Source organism: Phoca vitulina, unplaced genomic scaffold, assembly GCF_004348235.1.
Source record: "Phoca vitulina isolate PV1807 unplaced genomic scaffold, GSC_HSeal_1.0 scaffold10, whole genome shotgun sequence".
Taxonomy (NCBI): domain Eukaryota; kingdom Metazoa; phylum Chordata; class Mammalia; order Carnivora; family Phocidae; genus Phoca; species Phoca vitulina.
Window position 1 is genome coordinate 11,831,223 of NW_022589713.1, and position 22,390 is coordinate 11,853,612.

Here is a 22,390-nt window from a genome sequence, read left to right on the forward strand (position 1 = left end):
TCCCCGCGGCTCCTCCCCTCTCCCAGGCCCACTCCCAAACTTAAGTACACGCTCCCTTGTTCCAGCCAGAAGCCCTGCGTGAGCCTCTACACGTAGCCGCAGACAGCTCCTTAAATAGGTCGGAGTTGAGCAAACAATCCCAGACGTGGGGCCGGCAAAGGCGAGCGGAGGCGACCGCACCGACGCGGCGGGTCAGCTGGCGGCCAATAGCCGGGGTGCGGCCCGCCCTGTCGCCTCCCCCTCGGGGAGCCTATAACTTGCCCGCAGCGCCGGGAGGCGCTAGCCTCTCCGCGACTCCGCGACGGCCTCATTTCGGCCGCCCTTCCTCCCGCAGCTCCAGCTGCCCGCAGCCGCTCCGGGGCGCGCACTTGGCCCGCCGGCTCCCGCCCGCAGTCGTCGGCCCGGGGCGGACCGAGGTCCCCGCGCTCTCGCGAGAAGTGCACCGCTGCTGGGCAGTGGGGGTGCCGGAGCTGGAGCGGGCTCTCCGGAGGCCGAAGATGGGGTGCTGCGCCCTGAAGCCGCAGCTGCTGCTGCTGGCGTTTGTCTTCCAGCTCTGGAATCCCTGCCTGGGTGCGGACTCGGAGAAGCCTTCCAGTATCCCCACAGGTGAGCCCTCCCGCGATTTGCCCGTGTCCCGGGAGGCTCGGCCGGGTGGGCAGTTCATTCATCCACCGGGGCTTGCCAGGTGAGTAGGAGGGGCGCCCGTCCCTCCCCAGGACTGCAGAGGTGAGTAGGTGGGAGCCTGTCCTTCGCCAGGACCACCGAGGTGAATGACTCAGGACCGCTGAGGTCTTCCCCAGAACTGCGCTCGGGCGGCGCTGGTCCCCGGGGAAGTGGGGGAGCCCCCGCCCTCCTGGGTTCTGGGAGTTCACCGCAACCTGTGAGCGCACGAAGTTTTCTTCAGCACAAGCTGGGGTTTCCTTTTCGTCTTGCAGGTCACTGGGCGCCAACACCTTTCGGGCAACTCTCCTTTCTCCTCCTTTCCTGGAATTGGCATGATTTATTCGTGTTGGAAGAGGCAGTAGTCCCTCTGTGACCCAAACACGGGGCTCAGTGTACTTTCTGATTGATGGTGACACATTCCTTCCAGCGCCCCAGGAAGCAGCCGGTAACACCTACCTTTTGCCAAAAACAACGCTCAAAACCTTGGTTGTTTTCAGTAAGGCTGCCTGGCTACCCAATACCTCCAGGTGGCGGCTTTCCTCCTTGGGGATTTGGAGGGGAAGCTGTGGACACACATCTCCGCTTAGCCACCCTTTTCCTAAGCCTGGTGCCATTTCTTGTTTTCAGAAGCTGGAACTGCAGCGAAGAGTCCAGTCAAGTTCATGTAAAACAAAACTTTTTACATTTACCAAGATTAAAGAGTTTCACCACATGTTTGCCTAAACATACTTCGGTGCCATTTGCAGCACAGGAGATTTCCTTGGAGTTTTCCGCTTTTGTGCTCCTACTCTATGCTCAACACTCTGAAATTAGATCTCACACTTAAATGTCCTTTTGCTTTATTTTTTTTTTTTTTAAATTAGGTTATTTTTTTCCTTTTTTTTTTTTTTTGGTAAGTAAATAGGGCGTTTTTCTGCTTGAACTTTAAGCACAAGGACACATTTCTATTTCAGGTTTACAGTCAGAAGATGACATTTGGTGTAGAACCCAGCTAGTCCATCTAAGCAGTAGTTTTGTCTTCATCTTTAAATGTTTAAGAAGGCTTCAGTGGGCTAAATTACCCATCTTTCTACATTCCTGCCAAACAGTACTTGCTTTGTTAGCTTGAAAAACTTCAGCGTGTAGATGGATTTTTGTCAGTTACATGATGCTTTTCTTTCTTCTAGATAAATGTGTTGATTTCACAATGGATTTCTGAACACTGTGTGGTTTCTTTAAATTTGAACTGAGTTTTTTCATAACTTTAAAATTTTCTTTTAGTGTAACACCTAGAAAATAGACGAGTAAGTGCCTTCAGCAAACTTGGAAATGGAGACATTAAAAAAAACAGTCCCCAGAAAAATGACTTTCTTTGTTGAAACACCCAAGGAAACCTTACTGGGAAATAAAATAACCTCGAAGGGCTTTGCTACTTTTAGAGGGACCTCTTCAGCCTCTGTATATTTTATTTCAGTGCATTACCAACCCCCCCCCCCCTTTTTTTATAGAAGGCATCTCTTTGTAGCTTCCTTTAGGTTTTCAGTCAAAATCATCTTGCTTTCCCACTCTGGCTTTTAAGTTTCATAGAGCTGGACAGTAAAGTTTTAATGGATTGTAACATAAGGGAAAGGGAATTTTAGATATGAATGTTTTCCTCAGAAACTGAGCACATAAAACCCACTGCTGAAATCTGAGGTCTGGTCGATCTTGGTGGGTAGGCATGGAGAATTCAGTTAGCGCCTAAATGCAGGAAAATATTAATTTGTAGTACATGGAGGCAGCAGTAGCCAGTTTGATTATGAACTTTTGTGTAGGTGAATGTGATGAGCTGATAAATATAGATGATACACTGCTCAGTAACATGGCCAGTCATGTACTATGTCCCATTTTCTCCCTAAAATATTGCAACCGAAAATTGCTAAATTGGAAATTTTATTTATCCATCTATCAAGTGAACTTTAGAACTCTAACTTGTTTCACTTAATAGGAGGTCTTTAAGAAAAGTACTTATCATTTCTATCCACCTGTGTTTGTCACCATGTCCCAGTTAGCCGTGAAGAAATAGATTACACCAGGCTTTTTTGGCCCAATTGACATTTTGAACCGGATAATTATTTATTGGAGGGGGGCTGTCCCATGCATTGTGCTATGTTTAGCAACATCTTTGGCCCCTACCCACTAGATACCAGTAGCACCCTCCTCCACGTGTGAGAATGAAAAATGTCTCAAAATGAAAAATGTCCAGGGGCACCTGGGTGGCTCAGTCGTTAAGCGTCTGCCTTCGGCTCAGGTCATGATCCCAGGGTCCTGGGATTGAGCCCCGCTTTGGGCTCCCTGCTCTGCGGGAAGCCTACTTCTCCCTCTCCCACTCCCCCTGCTTGTGTTCCCTCTCTCGCTGTGTCTCTGTCTGTCAAATAAATAAATAAAATCTTAAAAAAAAAAAAAAAAGAAAAATGTCCAAATGTCTCCTGAAGGGCAGAATTGCCCAGGGTTGAAAACCCCTGGATTAGAAAAATCGATGTGGATCTGAGGCAATGTGGCATTATAGTATTACTGGAATGATACTAGCAACTCCTTTTTGAAAGCAAATGTTTATAGTGATTTTCCATTTTTCCACTGTAGTAGGGAATGTGCTATTTGAATCATATTAATCAAGTTTTGGAATATGTTTTTTCCTAGCTTTCTTTGATACTGTGTGTTGACTAGAGTTGAGAATACCACTTTTAGTTATACCTACTGAGGGTTTTACTGTGTACTGTGTTCATTCCTATTAGGTTGCCATTTTGTTTTTTAGCATGGAAAGAATTGAAATAAGATTTTGGTTAAAAACAATTATTTTCTCCTAGTATTATTTATTGGAATTTTCCCTTAAAATTTTATCCCTGTGGGAGCTTTTGAGGCAAAACCCTCCTAATGAGTGTCCACAAATCAGATTAAAACCCTGATTTATCTTTCATATACTTTTCTGCCTTCTGGATAAGAGGGGGAGAAGAGTGGATGTATTTATGCCTCGTATTTACAAACCAGGTCTCCAGGCTTGGATAAAAATTTCTGTGTGTTTTCTAAGGTACCTTGACTATTCCATGATCTAAATTGGGCAGAAACCAAGTTTTGGGCAAAAATGGAGGAAATGGTTTCAGATGTTTCTGTCAAGACCTGTATTTTTCAACCATGTTCATTTATGAACTCTTTAATTTACTGTGGGGCATTCAGGGAGGGAAAGGAAAGGTTTGTCCCATCTGCTGATGCAAACTGGCAATTTTTGGGGTGGAGAGGGAAAGACCAACGTCCTGGAGAAACCTCTGGAAGGGAGAGAGCGAGGCTTATCCTCTGTGTACTTTCTGCCGCACAGAACGGCTCATCATGCTTAAGCAGACTATGCCTTTTATTTCATAATCTAAAAAGGGACCTATGAAACACCTATGGAGAATGTGAGGATAGGAAATGAAAATTAAATTGAGATACCCTTTTCTACCCATCATGTTGACTAAAGCATTTTGAAAATGAACTCTGTTCATAACAACTGTTCTAAGGATGGGAATCCACCAACTGTTGATAGAAGCACATCATTTTTGGAGAACAGTCTAGTGGAATTGATAATCCACATACCCTACAATTCTAGATACATACATGTACGGTACTCTCAAATTTCTGTGTCTGTCTGTTCTTGAAATTCTATTCATTATTAAATCTAGCTCCTAGGAAATTCTTCCCCTTACTATCTTTTTTTTTTTTTTTTTTTTTAAGATTTATTTCTTTGAGGGGGGGAGTGGCAGAGGGGAAGGGAGAGGGAGAGAAAGAATCTCAGCAGACTCCCTGCTGAGCGTTGAGCCTGACGACAAAGGGGTTCACTTTTAGGACCCTGAGATCCCCACCTGAGCCGAAACCAAGAGTCCGAAGATGCTCAACCCACTGAGCCACCCAGGCACCGCCCCCCCCCCCCCCGCCCTTACTATCTTTTGTTTGGCTCATTTTCTAACATTTTAATGCAGTTGGTATATAGATCATACCTGCTTTGTATGATGGATTTTTTATGTTTAATAAATTGTAGATTCTTTGAAATGAGGGACTAAGTTATTCATTTTTGTGCTCCTCACAGTTTCTTCTGTGTTCTAACACAGAGATTCTCATATTCTTTCATATTTGTTGAGTGGCCCACATGTAGAATTTTGAAAAGTGGCATCAGTCAGTGAGATTGCTGGATGCTCATTTTCCCAGGATTTTAACTAAATTCACTGAACTTCCTTTCTCTACCCGGGGACCCATACACTACCATGATCTAGCAATTTATCAATGAAATATCTGGCAAGGCCTTGTTTCTGAACTGTGGTTTGGCAACTCTTTTCCACAGGTTCTATTTTTCTGCTCTACTTACCTTACTCAATATAAAGTCACACCTTCAGAAATACTCTCAGGTGATTGGATACCATGATTTTTATTTCTCTTTTAAACTTTATGGATGGTGACCTGGAGACCTTGGAATGGTTATGTAACTTGCAGAAGATCATGTAGCTGGAAAGCAACACAGGTAGGGCTTGTGTCCTTTCTCCAGACTAGGCTCCATGTCTTTCCTGACCTCCTTATTGTTCTGTTGGACTTTTGGGACCTCTGGGAAATAAATAGAGACTAGACATCAGAGCCCTAAAGAAGTACAAGGAATGCTTTGCTAAAAGGAAAACACATATTTGTAGGTTTGTGTAAATGGAGAGGAAAGGGATTGGCACAGGTTGAAGGAAAACTGGGCCCTAGCCGAGGGTGGCAAACGGTGGCCCATGGGCCAAATCTGGCAGGCCACAGCTATCTGTTTTTGTATGGCTGGTGAGTTAACAATAGTTTTTACATTTTTAAATGGTTGAAAAATATCAAATGAAAAATAGTGTATCATGACATGTGAAAGTTCTATGAAATTCAGTAGTCAGGGTCCATAAAGTTTTGTTGGCCGACAGCCACATTTATTTATTTACATATTGTTTGTGGCTATTTTGGTGTTCCAAGGCAGGGTCTTATAATTGCCATAAAGACTATGGCTTGCAAAGTATAGATTACTTACTACCTGGCCCTGTACAGAAGAACTTTGTAGATCCTTGCCTTAGGAGATGACATTCCCATTTAAGCTGTGGCTCACGCTGAGCTGCTGCTGTCTTGGAAGGAGCAGGATTCTGGACAGTAGCAGCTGATTCCGGGCATTTGAATGGTCTGTTTTTCATTTTAGACTTTCCAGTGATTCCTATGGTGTTTTTAATTCAAAGATACAGCTTCTCTGTTACATCTTTTTAAACATGGCACTTGATGCTAACTAGACATGTGCTGTGGTGTAAAGAGTATACTCATAATCAAAAAGGAATAAAACACTGATGGCTGATTGGAAAGGAGATGCATGTTTCTTCTTCATAGCTTGTGGGTGTTCTAGAATTTGGTCTAGAAACTTGGTTATGAATTTGTGGCTCTGTTCCTGGGAGGAAATGATTAGCACATTTATCAGTGAGTACTTTTATTTTTCTTCAACAATTGGTACGAATTAGGCTAAACTGAGAAATTGGTGGCTTTTAAAGTGACATATTTTTCTTTTACATTTTACTAGTTTGCATTTGCAGTGGTGTGCTTGCCTCACTAAATTAAACTTAAATAACAGAACTAATTTTTAGAGCTATTGAGATTATAGTTAGCCAAGAAACAGTTACCCTGAGTAGTAGAATTATGGACAGTCTGTTATGATTTGTTATCAACATACTTCTTACTACCTCAAAGCTTATGTGTTGCAACCTGTGTTTGGAAATGCTGTTAGGATGGTGTAGCAGTACAGAATTTATTACCATCCTATCAACTGTGTCATAAGAATGCCCCTTCAAGGGGCGCCTGGGTGGCTCAGTCGGTTAAGCTTCTGCCCTCAGCTCAGGTCATGATCCCAGGGTCTTGGGATCAAGCCCCACATGGGGCTCCCTGCTCAGTGGGGAGCCTGCTTCTCCTTTTCCCTCTCCTTCTGCTGCTCTCCCTGCTTGTGCTTTCTCGATCTCTCTCTCAAATAAATAAATAAAATCTTAAAAATAATGCTTCTTCAAAAACTGTTGTTTATAATTAAAAAATAACTTTCAACATCTCCCACTCAGGATAACTTTTCTTTTTTAAGATTTTATTTATTTATTTGAGGGAGGGAGCTCAAGAGGGGGAAGGGTCAGAGGGAGAAGCAGACTCCCTGCTGAGGAGGGAGCCCGATGTGGGACTCGATCCCAGGACTTCAGGTTCATGACCTGAGCTGAAGGCAGTCGCTTAACCAACTGAGCCACCCAGGTGCCCAGGATAACTTTATTTTAAAACAAAATTCAAAGAGTGGAGGTATGTTATTTTTATACACAGAGGAAAGATTTCTATTACATATTTTCTTTTGTATGTTAAAAGTGGGAAATTGACTTCTGTTAATAATTTTACTTAATTTTTAAATATAAATCTCTTTATTAAAAAAAACTAATTCAGGGTAGTGCATTTATATACTTAGTTGCTGAATTGACTCAAGTATTTTTCAGATCTTAAATTGTATTAGTAGGATACTGTAGCAGTTTTGGGAAAATAGCAATCACTTTTTATTGCTATTGAAACATGTATATATCTTTTCCCTTCTTAAATTTATATCTTTTTTAAAAAAATATTTATTTATTTGAGAGACAGAGTAAGTGAGAGAGAGAGCACAGGAGTGGGGGCAGAGGGAGAGGGAGAAGGTGAGGGAGAGGGAGAAACAGGCTCCCCTGCTGAGCAGGGAGCCTGATGTGGGCTGTATCCCAGGACCCTGGGATCATGACCTGAGCCAAAGGCAGACGCTTAACTGACTGAGCCACCCAGGTGTTCCTTAAATTTATATCTTAAAGGAGATGTGATTAAGTGAGAAAAAGCTTAATTTGTTAGTAAAGAAATATACTTTGTTTACTATTTCTCTTCTACAAGAAATTTGGTTTAAAGTTTAGTTTGTATAGGTTTAGAATTAAATTTTGTCTAACAAGGGAAAAGCTTTAAACAGTAAGTAGTAGACAGTCTTTGCTTTCATTTAAGATCAACACTGAAATACTTTCTTTTACCGTTCTTTTGAATTTTATTCTTCTTACGAGAGAGTATCAACCAGTTTCTATGCATATTTCTGAGTGATGGGAGCACTCCAGTCATTATTAAGATGAAATGGCAGGGTCTACTACATCTGAGTATCTTCTCCCTTTAGGCTGAAGGCTCATATTTCTGGAGAATTACTGTGTTTATAATCAAAGTCTTCACTATTGAAGGGAAAAAAGCCTACCACATTTTAATTTTAATACAATTCAAAGAAAATACAAAAATATATTCTCTACGTATACTCTATAATAAGTATACAAATATACTATATAAAACTTTTAACACTAATAAGAGTTTTGGTGAACATACAGTTAAAGTGAGGGGCTAAATGAGGGCAATGGTCAGGAAAAGTGTTTCTAACAAATATGTTTAAGTTTCTAAAATGCGTCAGTTTCTAAATATCACTTGTTACATTGATATGTTGATTTTAATAATTGCTTTCATTATTTTGGGTGCACAAGACATCCCAGTGTGTATCACATTTACTGGTCATCTATTCATTTTCTTTAGGATTACATTCTCAAACATGTAGAAGGAATTCTCTTATTTATTTTCTAGTTACTGTTAGTCTGTTTTAAAGTTCCTTCCAAAGAGAAAGAGAGAGGGTTTTCCTCTGATTTAAATGCTAATGTGGTTCTGCTTCTCTATACTGTGGACATCACAAAGTAAAGGTTCTTACGGCATGAAGGAACTTCCAAGCACATGCAATTTTTATCTCTTTCACCACCATCCGCTGTCAGTCCCAGACACAAGTACACTAAGTTGAATATGCGTCAGGCCACCCAGCTTCACCCTCCGGTCCCCACAGCAGCAAGTGGAAGATGTACGTGCAATCCCTGCAGCTTCGGATTCCTGATTCTGGGCATTGTTCAGGAGAAACTCCAGCTATACCCCTTAATTCCAGTGGCCACAGAGTCTCGGCACAGGGCCACTGTCCCATTAGCAAGGCTCTGTCATTGACTGGTGACTGGTTTGAAGCCACAACTTTCATGGGGCCTTAGGGTGCTAATTACTTATAGGTACTACACACAGTGTTAAGAAGGAAGCCAGTTACTTTTAGATATTTTAAATACATTCTCCGACCGGTTCTTTAAACATTTAATCCTTTCCTTCCTGGTTCTGTCAGGATGATAAACACCAGCAGCTATTTCAACATCTCCAAAAAGAAAAAAAAAAATCAGGGGCGCCTTGGTGGCTCAGTCGTTAAGCGTCTGCCTTTGGCTCAGGTCATGATCCCAGGGTCCTGGGATCGAGCCCCGCATCGGGCTCCCTGCTCGGCGGGAAGCCTGCTTCTCCCTCTCCCACTCCCCCTGCTTGTGTTCCCTCTCTCGCTGTGTCTCTCTCTGTCAAATAAATAAAATCAGCCAATATTGAATTTAAATCATTTCTTAAAAAAAGAAAAAAGAAACTGGCAAACATTTTGCAGGCAGACTAAAATGACCTTCCTAATTCAATCATCCAGGGAAGTCTCACAGAGCTGTTATGCAGTGAGCTAACGGATCCCTTGATGGGATTTTCCAGTCATGCCCAAGCCAGCTCTGAGGCCCCTTTTCTTCAGAGGTATTCCCTCTCCAGCTCTAGCCGTGCGAAGTCTTTCCTGGCCTCCAGCTGCCACCACCACTGTGACCAGAGTGCTCTGCTTGTCTAGACCCTCTGAAATTCTTGTCAGCCACATCTAGAGAAGGACAATTCTCCTTTTCTTCTTAGTTTAGTTTAAACAGGGTTGGAATTTTTTAAACAGTGACTTTACTAGGTAACCAAGGGCAAAACAAAACAAAACTCCAAACTGGAAAACCACCAAAGCAAAGAAATGAACAGACTTACAAAGTAGAGACTCAGAGTCCTTACTGTATTCTGACTTTAGTTAGAGACCTGCATACCTGGCATATTTTGGGGGGTTCCTAGGTTCTGTGTCCTGGCTCAGCTTTTCTTTCTCCATTCTTCGATCCCATTTCTACTTCTTCTTACCACGTTCTTTTACACAGACAGCTCTTTCTTCTCCAGGGCTGGAGTCCATAAAATCACGGACTTTGTAAGTCCATAAGTGTTAATAGGTTGTGAAATAATAAGAAATATATATTTTGGTCTCTGCCCCTGGTTCCTGCTAATATTTGGTCTTTGACCCTGGTTCCTGACACAGAGCTTCTAAAACCCTTGTAATTTTTGAGTGATAGGAGTACCTGTCATAGAACTACTAAATCCCTTAGAATTCCCTGGGTGAAAAGAGCATCTTTTGTTCTAATGAGGTGACTCTTGATGGGCTCTCGAATGGGGGCTGATCACAAGAAAGATCAAGCCATGCTTCAGAGGCTTGAAGCTTTCAGGGGTGCCTGGGTGGCTCAGTCGGTTAAGACTCTTGATTTCGGCTCAGATTGTGATCTGGGGTCATGAGATTGAGCCCCACATGGGGTTCTGTTCTTGGTGAGATCTGCTTGAGATTCTCTCTCTCCTTCTCCCTCTGACCCTTCCCCTGTGCTCTCTCTAAAATAAACAAATCTTTAAAAAAAAAAAAAAGCTTGAAGTTTTCAGCCCTAAACCTCATTTTCTGAAGAGGGAGAGGTGTTAGAAAATAAGTTAATAATCGATTATGCCTACAAAAAAGACCTAAAGTATGGGGTTTGGAGAGCTTCTGGGTTGGTGATTGCATATATGTGCGAGGAGGGTGGTGTACCCCAAATCGATGGGGACACTTGGGATCCTTTCAGATCTCATCCTATTTATCTCTTCATATGGCTGTTCATTTGCATCTTCTAAAATATCCTTTGTAGTAAACCTACAATAGTAAACTGTTTTTCTGGGTTCTATGGGCTGCTGTAGTAAATTATCAAACCGGAGGAGGAGGTCTTGGAAACTTGGCCAGTGTGAGAAAAAATCTACACATCTGGTATCAGAAGTATTGTGTGTGAGTAGGTAGAGGAGAAACATGACTGTGTTTTCCGTAGACATAGGGGGACCTGATATCTCTAAAGTTTCATGGAACATATCAGCATAACCCTAGCAATTACGCAATCTATTTTCTTCTGTGAGTGAAAGTTTTTATGCATTTTTTACCTATAACTCTGTTGGTATTGCTTTAATTCTTCGTTTTGAGTAGCAATTTATATTTTCTTTTATGAGTCTACATACTTTAATAAATCTGTTTATTTAATTAACTAAACTTTAAGTTCTCCCAGAATACATTTTTTATAGAGGTAATTTACATATTGTAACTTCCTAGATACAAATGTATGCTAAGAACGATTCCCATTGTGTAATACTCTGAATATGACAATTAATATTTCAAAATTTAATTCAAATATTTACTCAGTGACTTGCCTGTGTTCTGTGTTGCCTTATGCGAAGGAAAAATAGAAAAATGAAACAAGACAAACAAAAAACACACCAGGCTCAGCTGCTGCTCCACACTGAAATTCTAAGATTCTTGCAGAACGAATAATGCGTATATAAAACTGAACAAATCAAAGAAGCTTTTAAGGTGAAACAGCCTGGCTTATGGGGAAGAGCACTGACATCTGGGCATCAGGAAACTTTGATCTAAGTTCTAACCTTTCCATTCACCAACCTTGAGCCAATTACCTTGCTTCTCCAGACTTCCTTTGTAATTTATGATCTTTATAGCTCTGTTATTTGATGTCTCTTGAATTCTAAGTGTCAGGATGTGGAGTAGAGACAAAGGCTGCAGGAATCAGAAAACAGGCCTGAAGGAAACTTACTATTAATACATTCGTTATGCCAAAGGAAGCATAGATACAAAGTTGTTTTGTATTTTAATATTCTAGTTATTCTCTCAGGAGTTGGACAGGTCTTGATATTGCTTTTTTTCCTAATTAAGTTTTGATTTAGAGGTAAGAAAGTAAATCTAAGAATAACTGGAATTAAGTTTACATTTAAAAATATTCCAAGTGCTTTAATGTGAGAGAAAATAGTCTGGTGTTTGTATGAAGCTATTTTCTGTCTTCAGAAAGGAATCATATACTCTTCAGTACATTTGAATACTGTAAGCTGTTTTAAAAAATAACTTTACATTCTTCTGCTTCAGTCTTGACTATATAAGTCCTACTGGTTAACAAAAATGATGCTGGTAACTCTTTAAAATTAGAAAAAGTTTTTTTGTTTTTTTTTTTTTTAAATGAAATGTGCTGTTTAAAAATTGGAGGCCCTCTTCCAAATTGTTCCCAAAACAGTTATCAAATCACCTAATTTTTAGATTCACTAAGTATCTTTAAAATATGATTGCATTCAGTAAACTAGAAACATGGTAAATAAAAAGAAAATCAGTCTTTGGGAGAAAAGTATTTGTGTGAGTATCTGTCTCTGTGTGTATGCATGTGTCTCTAGCCATGGAGATTACTGTTAAGCCTTAAGAATGGAGTAGAAAGTTGGAATGCCTTTTGATCTGGAATTTTCTTTGATATGCTGCTCGATCTTTGTCACAGTAACATTTATTCTACATGTGTTTGCACCTCTAGAATGGAACATATCTTGTGAGTGGTACTATCTTAGACCAATCTTTGGAGGAGATGGTGGTGCCCAGTGCTTTTTCTCTTTTCTTGGCTTTTCCCCCTACTGTTTGCAGAAGGATTTTATGTAAATTGGAGGAAACAGTTCAAATAAAACAATTGGAGGAGGAAGAGGGTGGCTTAATTTTGAAAATATATACAGTTGTTGCTTTTTCAAGAGTAAGATTACCAAAAATCACAGAACCATTTAGGCTGGATGTTGTTTTTGGAGATTAACTGTGATTTTTTGAATAAGCAAGTAAGCATTAGCAGATGTTTTTCCTGTAGAGTAGGTTAGGTTAAAGAAAGATCTCTTTTAAAATCTGATAAACTAACCTTTATGTTATGATTTAATATAAAGTGGTTGGTATTTTTATATCCCACAAATGTAAGCATAAGGTTTTTTTTCATATGGTATAAAATCCTAAACAGCCAAGCCCCTCTTCTCCATAGCAAGTCACGGAATGGCACTGTTGCACCAGGATCAGCAGTGCCATCGTGGGCTGCAGTATATGGATGAGTCGAGAGGTAAGATTTTTCGGGTTGCGCTAAAAGATAAACTAAGCAGCGTACTTTAAACATGCAAACTTAAGAAATGACTACAATTGATAGCTACATCTTCTTTTCTGTAACTGGATTTAAATTTTTTGTAGATGCAAGATATGAATTTTTCTCAAGTGTCAGAATAGCCCACACTTGAATTAGTTTCAAGCATATTTGAGTTGTAGAAAATCCTTTTGAGAGTGAATCCTATTCAGTGTGAAGAGGTGGTGGAGTAGAAGGTAACTGGAGAAAGGGAGGTGAAATTGCTTGTAAGCATGTTAGAAAATTATAAAATAAGTGATTTGAATGTGTTCAGACAGGTAATTAAAAAAACTCTGAACTAGAAGGCACTGCCCCGAATGCTGGCAAAAGGGAATTTTGCTTATGTAAAATTGGATATGCACCAAGCAGCAATATGGTTTGCATATTTTCATACTTAGGGATTTGTTTATCTGGATGATGCTGGTTGATGGTATAGCATTTCATATTAACCATAATAAGTTGTATATCTCAGCTGTTCTTGCCATGCCCTGGCCCCTAGCCTAGCCCAGCGTACGTGAACCCTAGTGGGACACGCACTAGAGACAGTGTGCAGTACTGGATTCACTTTTCATTTGGTTGCCTTGGGGATCAGCAGAAGTTCAGGAACATAGGTACTGTGACTCTGTGAAGCCAACCGTGGCCATGTTCATGGTGGCAGAGGGTGCCTCACATCTATTGGTATTTCTGATAAACTGACGTACAAGTCTGTTGTGCTTTGAATTATCGGGAAAGCTGTCTTGGTCCCACTTTCATTTTGAATATGGTACTAAGAATTTGAGGGAAATGCTACTTTACTCTTCAAATATTAAGCAGTACAGAAGAGGATGTTTGCTTTCTAGATATAGCCAAAGAGTGTTTACGAAATAGGAAAGGGGTTGGACACCATTAATTGTGAATTAAAGGTATATATGGGCTTGCCTGGCTCACTGGGATACGTGATTTATTTTAAGGCCAGATGGTAATAAACTGCTTGCCTGCTAATCATGGGAAAGTTGCCCTGTGGGAGACAGTGTAATGGTTAAGGGGATAGGGTCTTGTGATCAGACAGCTTGAATTTAAATCTCTTCTCTACCACTCACTTGCTGATTATCCTTGGAACAAGTTACTTAAGATCTCTGAATCATAGTTTCTTTATAATGATAATTGTCGCCTAGGGCTGATTTGAGGATTACATGTGATAATGCCAGTAAAAACCTTAGCACAGGGTCTGGGAACAGAAATTGCCCACTGAGTGCTACTAACAATTATTTTAAACAGAATTCTGATTAACATTATTCTAAAGTGGAACCTAGAATTATTGTATAGAATTAATTCTCGTATTCTGATTGGTAATGGGAGAAAAGTATAGGCTGTCAATAAATTCTAGAAAATAAGTTTTAACAAGTTAAGACAGTTTTTTGCCAGGGGAACCCAAAGGAAATAAATAATAAATTTAGTGGTGCAGTCTCTTTGGTGATGTTCTTTATTTACTCTAATTCAAATCTTTGAAGTCGCTTTTCCTCATTCCTCTGATTGATTCTTGATATTCAAATGTGTTGAATTCCACTCATTACTTTCTCTCTTTTTTTGTTTCATCTATAATGGAAAACGTATCTATATATAACATATAATTAAATATCGCAAACAGATCAGTCTTTTTTTTAAACATAATACCATTATCGCAGTCAGTAGTAATTCCTTCTTGTCATCTAATGCTTACTCAAGTTCACTTTTCCACCTTTTCTCAAAACTGTCTTTTTACAGTGGGTTTGTTTGATCTGGATCCATTAATTTCTCCTCCTAAACACCTTCCAAGCTATCATCACCTTAGTCCAGGCTGCAAATCTTGGGTCGCTTGAGGGTTAAACCCAGCCTGTTTATTGTTTTCCAGAAAACTTGAACTAAGTCCTATATTTTTAAAATCAGGAAATTTTACTTAAAAATCTGGAATTTACTTCTCTTGGAAGGGGAGGTGGGGAAGAAAGAAAGGATTTTCCTTCCCATGGCAACAACAGCTGGCTGCTGCTGAGGAGTTCTGTCCTTGGGATGGTGCTTGTATAGGTGTGTTCACCACAGCTCCCCCCGGCCTCTGCACTAATGTGTGTGTGTGACTCCTGATCTGGGCGCACATCACAGAATGGGATAGTTATAATTGCTATTGTATTGTATATACAATATCTTATCTCATCTTTCCACACTACCCACACTTCCCACACTAATCTTTCTGGAGTCCAGTAGCTCTTAACCAGGAGTGATTTTGCCCCCAGCCCAGGAGATATTTGGTAATGTTTGGAGACATTTTTGACTGTCATGAGTGGTGGGTGCTACTGGCATTCTGTGGGTGGAGGCCAGGGATGCTGCTCAAACATCCTACAGTGCATAGCACAGCCCCCCCAGAAAAGAATTAGCTGGCTCCAAATTTTTCTAATCTCTAATTTCACTGCCCTGTTCAGAAGCTTCCAGTGCCTTCCCTCTTTTCAAGTATATTTATTATTTCCCAGTTTTCACTCTATATTCATACTGGACTCCTCACTGTCCAGTGACGATATCATGCTTTTTTACCTTTCTTAAGTCATATCTGTTTTTCCAGTTCCTTCCCACTATCAGAATCCCACTTGTCTTTTTTAAGACTCCATCTTTCCCATTCCTGTCTTTGATGTCACCTTATCACACTATTCTTCAAAAATCATTTTATTAGAACTGGGAACTTTCTTAAAGATGACTGATTTTAATATTTTCCCTTACTACCTCCTGCTTCTCTAATCCAAGTAACTCTATCTAGAGGTATTAAGTGATATATTCAAGGTGTCTCCTGGTTCTTTGTCCCCCCCCATGCTAATATATAATCTGTTAATTAAGTACTTAATATATTATTCTCAGTCTTTTCATGTGAATTAACTTCATTTTCTCAGCTGGATTTACCGGCAAGAGGACAGAGACAGTATCTCTTACTGTGGGTACCAAGTCTGTGAATTGCTATGCCTTAGAACTGCATGCCTCTGGAAGTTTCTTTGTGGATCCTACAGAGGGGTCTGATGACCCATGGCTCACCTCAGTCACAACTACTGAGAGGGGTAGGCACCTATGTCTGTCAGAGTTCCATTCAGAAAAGGGAAGCCACTTTAGATATTTGGAGCAGAAAGGGATTTAACAATAGTAGGTATGGGCTTACACGATTGTGGGAAAGGCTGGAAGGGCAGGCTTTAGGCTGAGCCTTCAGCCTTGACACCTAAGACAGCAGAGCTGCTGACCAAAGTAGGAAGTTACTACCTTGATTATAGTTGGGGGGTAGGTCTATTGAGTTATGAATACGCTGCCGTAAATATAATTCAGGGATCAGGAAGCTGTGTCCACTGACTCCTTACTCACGTGAAGTTGGTGACTAGACTCTAGAAGCAGAATTCCACTACTTCCTCTGCCACATGTCTATCTGTGTGTCTCTCTCCCTGTCTCCTTCATTTTCTCCCTTTCATCTATCTTCCCACACAAAATGGAAGACTAGAACACTAATGTAGATAACTCCACATCTTGTTGAAACATGCTTCCTAGGAGAAACAGCCAGTAGTCACGGGGAGAAGACCATCTGTCTTCTACATCTCATAGATGTGAATCTGAAAGATGGGGCGTAATTTTCATCTAGAAGTTTAGCTCCAAAGGAGTTGGAGAAATATAGTTTTAACATTTATTTTTGTATGACTTTTTTTCAGTATTGTTCTTGAAGGTTGACAAATAATTCAGTTTCAGAATTTTATGTCTTTTTGACAGTGGGGATCCAAGTATGGGGTCAGCATTACATAAAACATTATGCTCTACTTACTCACATGAAAGTCTATTATAAAATTCTAAGATCTTTGAATCCTTTCTCAAGTTTTAAGAACAACTGCTGAAGAAAATCATGAGGAAAATGAAATTAAACTATAAAATAGAGGCAGCTAAGTAATAGGATTTTATCTCCCCCTTATCCTCTTTTTTTTTTTTTTTTTTTTTTAGGACACTGGATCATAACTTAATGTGGAGGGCAGTGTAGTGCCACTTATCTCTAATTATAATTTTATAGGGTTTATTTGACTTTCAGCTATTCATTCATCTTATTTTCTAGTGCTTTCATCTCACACAACACCCTCTTAGTCTTCAGTAATTACTTAGCTGACTAAAGTTACTTTTCTGAGATGAAACAACTGGGGCTTATTTAAGGCTTCTGGAATTTGAGAAGGTCAAGAGATAACCGGAAAAAAATCTGGCTCATTTAGGAAGGAAGGATTTAATTTGACTCCACTTCTTAAGTATTTATGAAAGCAAAAGTACAAGAGAAAACTTTTGGATCACCATAACTATACTTCACGATTACAGATTTAATGATTTTTATTTGAAAGTTTGGTTTTCATGTAATTTTTTAAAAACTTTTATAGTTTCTTTGCCCATTGCAGAAACAAAAAATAAGCTTGTGGCTGAAACTTCTGCTGAGCAAATCTACAGGACAATCTTGCATTATAATTAGAATGTTGGGCTTCCTCAAAATTATTTGGAGTTGGGACATAGAGTGCTTCATTTTACTTCTCTAGGCTCTAAGCTCTTTGCCACCTACACATGGCATTTATTTATTTTTAATTACATGTGTTTTGTTTATTTTTGATAATTTTTGGCAACTCCAGATGAGAAGTACATACACTTCAATGTTAAAATGAACAAATAAACAAAACTAGGTTGGAAATGGATGGGTTAGATTAATAAATGCTAATACAGGTTTAATATGCTGCCATGGAAATTTTACCTTTTTGGTTTTGAGTGCATGTGTTTAAAATGATACATCTCAATAATTTTTGCTTTCATTTTGATGAAGATAACAATAAATCTTTGGTGAATCTGGATTTATTTTGATGACATGTGCCCAGTAAGCAGTTAGTTTAGCCCTTTCTAAACATGTTTTTCATCTGAAGATCATTCTGAAAACTAGTAAAAAGTGACAAATCTTTTCTAAGACATGTTGAAGCACCAGTGGGAGTCAGTAAGAACTAAGATACAACAGACTTCATGAGGATGGTATAACTTCATTTAAAAATTATATTTTGGTTACAATGAAATTAAATACATATAAATGAAAATGAAGACATTTAAGAAGAATAAATTAAATTTGTCCATAATCCCACTATCATTAGTAAACAATATAAAACATTTTGATAATTTTTTCCCTTTTTTGGTTCACATTTCTTCATATGTTTTCTTTATAAAATCAGGATACATACACATATCGAAAAGCGTTTTGCATTCTACCATATTCACAAAGCACTACATTGTAAGTATTTTCTCATGGCTTAAAATACTGTTCAAGTCATGATTTTTAAGTAACATTTTGATATCTGTTGTGGGGTTATGCCATAATTTGTATTACTATTATTCTATTATTGGAAATATGGTTTCTTTTCTATTTTGTAGTAACAGAAATAACATTGTAGGGATATTCTTGAAAACGTGTTTGGTTTCCATTTTTACAAGATAGGTCCAAGAAACAAAATTTTGAAATCAAAGGATATGAACTGTTTTATCTCTTGTTGCATATTATCCGTTTGCTTTTCAGAGGTTATATGGATTGTCATCTCTACCAGCAGGTACCAAATGGTCTGTTGTGTGGAATTCCCAGTAGCATTACTTTTAAAAGATTTTCTTCTAGTTTTTATGGGAAATAAGAGTTTGATTCTCGAATTTATAATGATTTCTTTCTTTACTTGTCAAAATAAAAGCATTTTATTGTCCCTGCTGTTTCTTCTGTGAGTTGCATCTTCGTATCAATGAAGTATACATTCTAGTGGAGTAAGAAAGGACCATAAACAGATGTACTAGGTAGATATAAGTATCACAAAGAAAAATAAAATGGGATGAGGGCCAAGAGTGCTGAGGTTGGCGATGCCATTTTAGGTACTGTTTTCAGAGAGGACTTTTCATATTGGTTACATTTGAACAGACATGAAGGGAGGAATTGTTGCTGGGAGAAGAACGTTATAGGCAGCAGGAATCACAAGTACCAATGCCTTAGAATGTGCTTGATGTGTCCCTGGAATAGCAGGTTTTCCCATGTGCCTGCAGCAGGGGCAGGGAGGGGCTAGTGATGGGAGAGGAGCTCAGAATGACAGGACCAGATCACTTAGGGACTTGGAAACTATGGTAAGGAGTTTGAATTTTATTGAGAACAAGCCCCTTTGCTAGGTGACTATGTGGAATACAACTGCTCAACTATACACTGAAGCCCTCAGCTGACAGAGTTGTAGATGTGTCATTTTAGGGACAGTGGAAGGAATAGGTTGAAGTGGGCAGGGATAAATGCAGGGAGATCCTTCTGGAAGCTATTTCGGTAGTCCAGGGAAGCAATGATGGTGCCCAGATTTAGACCACTCACGGAGATTTAGACCACTCACAGGTAAGGCTGGATTCTGTAGTGCTGATAGGATTTGCAGATAGATTGGATGGGGAATGTGAGCAGAACAGAGGAGTCAAAGTTCTGCATGTTAGAAGTTTAAATTTGTCCGGGAGTGTTGAAACATATCCCCCACCAATAAGCCAGGGGGAGATGGGGATGACAGTACTGTATATGTAAATCAAACCATCGTGCTGTACACCTTAAACATACACAATGATGTATGTCAATTATTTCTCAAAACTAGAAAAAAAGTTTAAATTTGCCTAAATATATGTCAGTAATATAGTCTAGCTGCCATTCTTATTTCTCACTTTTGTGAGATTTGTGGATTGGAACTTCCTTGAGGGATTTTGGTAACTATTTTATACAGTTATTTTAATAATCACCATTATTGAAATTTATAGTCTGTTTTGTGTCTATAATACTGTTATCCAAATGTTTATTTGGTAAAGTGCTGGTACCAAAAAACAAACCCCCTACAACAGAAATTTTGTAAGGGAAGTCAGAATGTTAAACTCTAGGAAGAAGGCCAGAACAGCTGCTATGATTCACTGAACTGTGAGTTTGGGAGGGAGCACTCTGCAAAAATGATAGTTAAAGTGCTGAAAAATTACAGAGCAGCTTGCAGCAGATTTTTAAGTTTATGGAAATGCCATATAACCAAAACAAGGAAGATGGGAACAAATGGGGGGAAGCTCTGGTTTCATGACTGTAAGATCAGTCAGTGCTGCTGCAGGGCTGAGTCAGCTGTGGGTTGCACCAAGGCATCAGTGCGTTTGATTTGATCAGAGATTGGAATGTGCTGATAGTGCCTTTCTCTTGTAATTTGATGCAATGTATTAATTAAAAAGCCTTATTTGAATTCAGCTTTTATTGTTTGTTATTTATCATGCTATATGTTTAAAGGCAAGCATTAGGAAGGAGATGTATGTACCTGGAAAATACTCCCCTCAGCCTGCTTTCCATTCAGTTCAATGGGAAAATTAATAGTGTAGTAGGAGAGGTTTGGATTTTGCAGTATTTTCACTGACTATCCTTTGCATAACACATGCAACTACCCTGTAATTGGAAAAAGGTCCCCAGTGCTTCTGATATGTGCCACTGTTAGTTTTCTGAAGGAGATGGAGGGATAAAAACTAGAAAAAGACACTGAAAACGAATAAGCAAAGAGAAGAGAAAAAACAGTAGAAAAAAATATCTGGAGGGACTAGTTTGATACAGCTGGACTGTGAATTTGGTAGTAAACTTTTTTGCTAATTGAATCAAACAAGGAGACTTGTTGGATTGCATAATTCTCTATTTACAGAGAAAAAGAAAATACCATACGCACATTGGTTTAGGTGACAAAAATTTGTTTAGAAAAAATTGGTTTCTTTTAAGGAAGGAAATTAAATAGTAGGTAGTAGCTTCAGTTGTGGTTTATTTATTGTTACTTCCAACAGGATTTTTTCTTATTGTGTTAAGTTGTAACTTGGTAATCGCTTTTCCGACAGTACATTTGGTAAATGATACAGTAAGAGACATTGTTACAACTGCTCTAACCCTCTAGGAACAGAAATGAAAAAATCCTGAATAGCTGGCTTTTTTTTTTTTTTTTTTAAAGATTTTATTTATTTGACAGAGAGAGACACAGCAAGAGAGGGAACACAAGCAGGGAGAGTGGGAGAGGGAGAAGCAGGCTTCCCGCCCAGCAGGGAGCCCGATGTGGGACTCGATCCCAGGACTCTGGGATCATGACCTGAGCCGAAGGCAGACGCTTAACGTCTGAGCCACCCAGGCGCCCCCTGAATAGCTGGCTTTTAAAGAGGGGACCCCTGCGATGTCAAAATTGCTAGATTATATTCAATTCCACTCCCTATGCAAACACTACATTTTTTCACCTGAACTCATCTTTCCTCCAGGTCTCAGCTTCAGTGTGAATTCCTGAGAGTTCTTCCCTAACCCCCCAATTTAAAACAGTTTCCTTTATTAAAATCTCTCCTCTCATTCTTGCTTTGAATTCATTCTTAGCATTTACCAAAATTTCTACTTATACTTAGTAATGCAATTATTTTCTTACTATCTGCCACTCCACTCCCTATTATATTGTAAAATCCATGAAGGCAGTGATTGATTCTTCCAAGAATATTTACTGAGTGCCTACTATGTGTCAACTAGGAGTTGGGAACACAGCTCTTAAAGTTTACATTGTCTTAAATTCTGGTATTTGCTTTTATCTCTAACATTTAGCACACAGGGGCCTGGTTCACAGAGAACCATCAATAACTATTTGTTGAAGGAATGAAGATGAAAGCCATTGATGATTATTTGCAGGGCTCAAAGGTAGAGTGCAGTCAAGGTTTAGATCTGTAGTTCAGGAATATAAACTTCTGCTGAGGCTGCGACTCTTTTCCCCTATCACAGGCTGAAATTTCCAAGTGCCCCTGCCTATGTGGTATTCCTTTGGTGAACGAGGGTTTCTCTCTGACCACAGTGATCTACCTCTCTGAAAAGGGAAACAAGAATAATCCAGAGATACTGATGATTAATTGGTGTGAGGTGGGTTGGGGCATCAGTTTTTGTTTGTTTGTTTAAAGCTCTTTAGGTGTTTGCATTATGCACACCAGGTCCAAAATTACTATCCTAAAGTAAGAAGAGAATGGAGTTTATGTCTAGAGGGTACTCCTCTCTTCAAATACTGCTTGTTTTATTTTGGCAGAAGAGTTTTTAGGTAGGGTGTGTGCATGTATGGTTGTGCATTTTTTCCCCAGAAGGAGTTTTGAATTTTTTCCATGCCATTCTAATAATTATCAAAGCAACACAAATTTTCACCAATACCATAGAAGCCTGAGATATTTTTCACTGCTTCAGCCTGAGAATGTTTTAGGTCAGCATGACTTTTTTTTTCAATAAAAACCTGAACCTCCCTAATGTTAGATATTATTTTGTAACCGCATTTGGGGAGTTTATACAGTTTAAATAAGTTGCAAGATACATCTCTAAAGACTTCAAGTGGTAGTGATCACTTGATAAACATTGTGAAATAAAGAAATTTTAATTTTAATATAGTTAACTGTACTTTTCATTTTGGACATAATCTAAACATCCAGCTGTCTATATTACTGATAATTAAAGATAGAAAAACCATTTATTGACTTTATTTAATACATAGTATGGACAAATGAGTTTTCTACCTCTC

General features: G+C 39.3%; 1 protein-coding gene across 3 annotated transcripts in view; it reads left to right on the top strand.

Annotated features, from left to right (window-relative positions):
- Positions 1–34: 34 nt before the first annotated feature.
- Positions 35–22,390, top strand: part of PLOD2 (procollagen-lysine,2-oxoglutarate 5-dioxygenase 2) — a 98,239-nt gene continuing 75,883 nt past the window's right edge. For 2 of the 3 annotated variants that reach the window (XM_032408514.1, XM_032408515.1), the window contains exon 1: positions 36–606. In XM_032408514.1, the coding sequence (XP_032264405.1) occupies positions 498–606 (109 nt within the window). In that variant the 5' untranslated portion in view covers positions 36–497. Of the gene's footprint in view, positions 607–22,390 lie in introns of all 3 variants that reach the window. The other variant, XR_004300084.1, reaches the window with a different exon arrangement.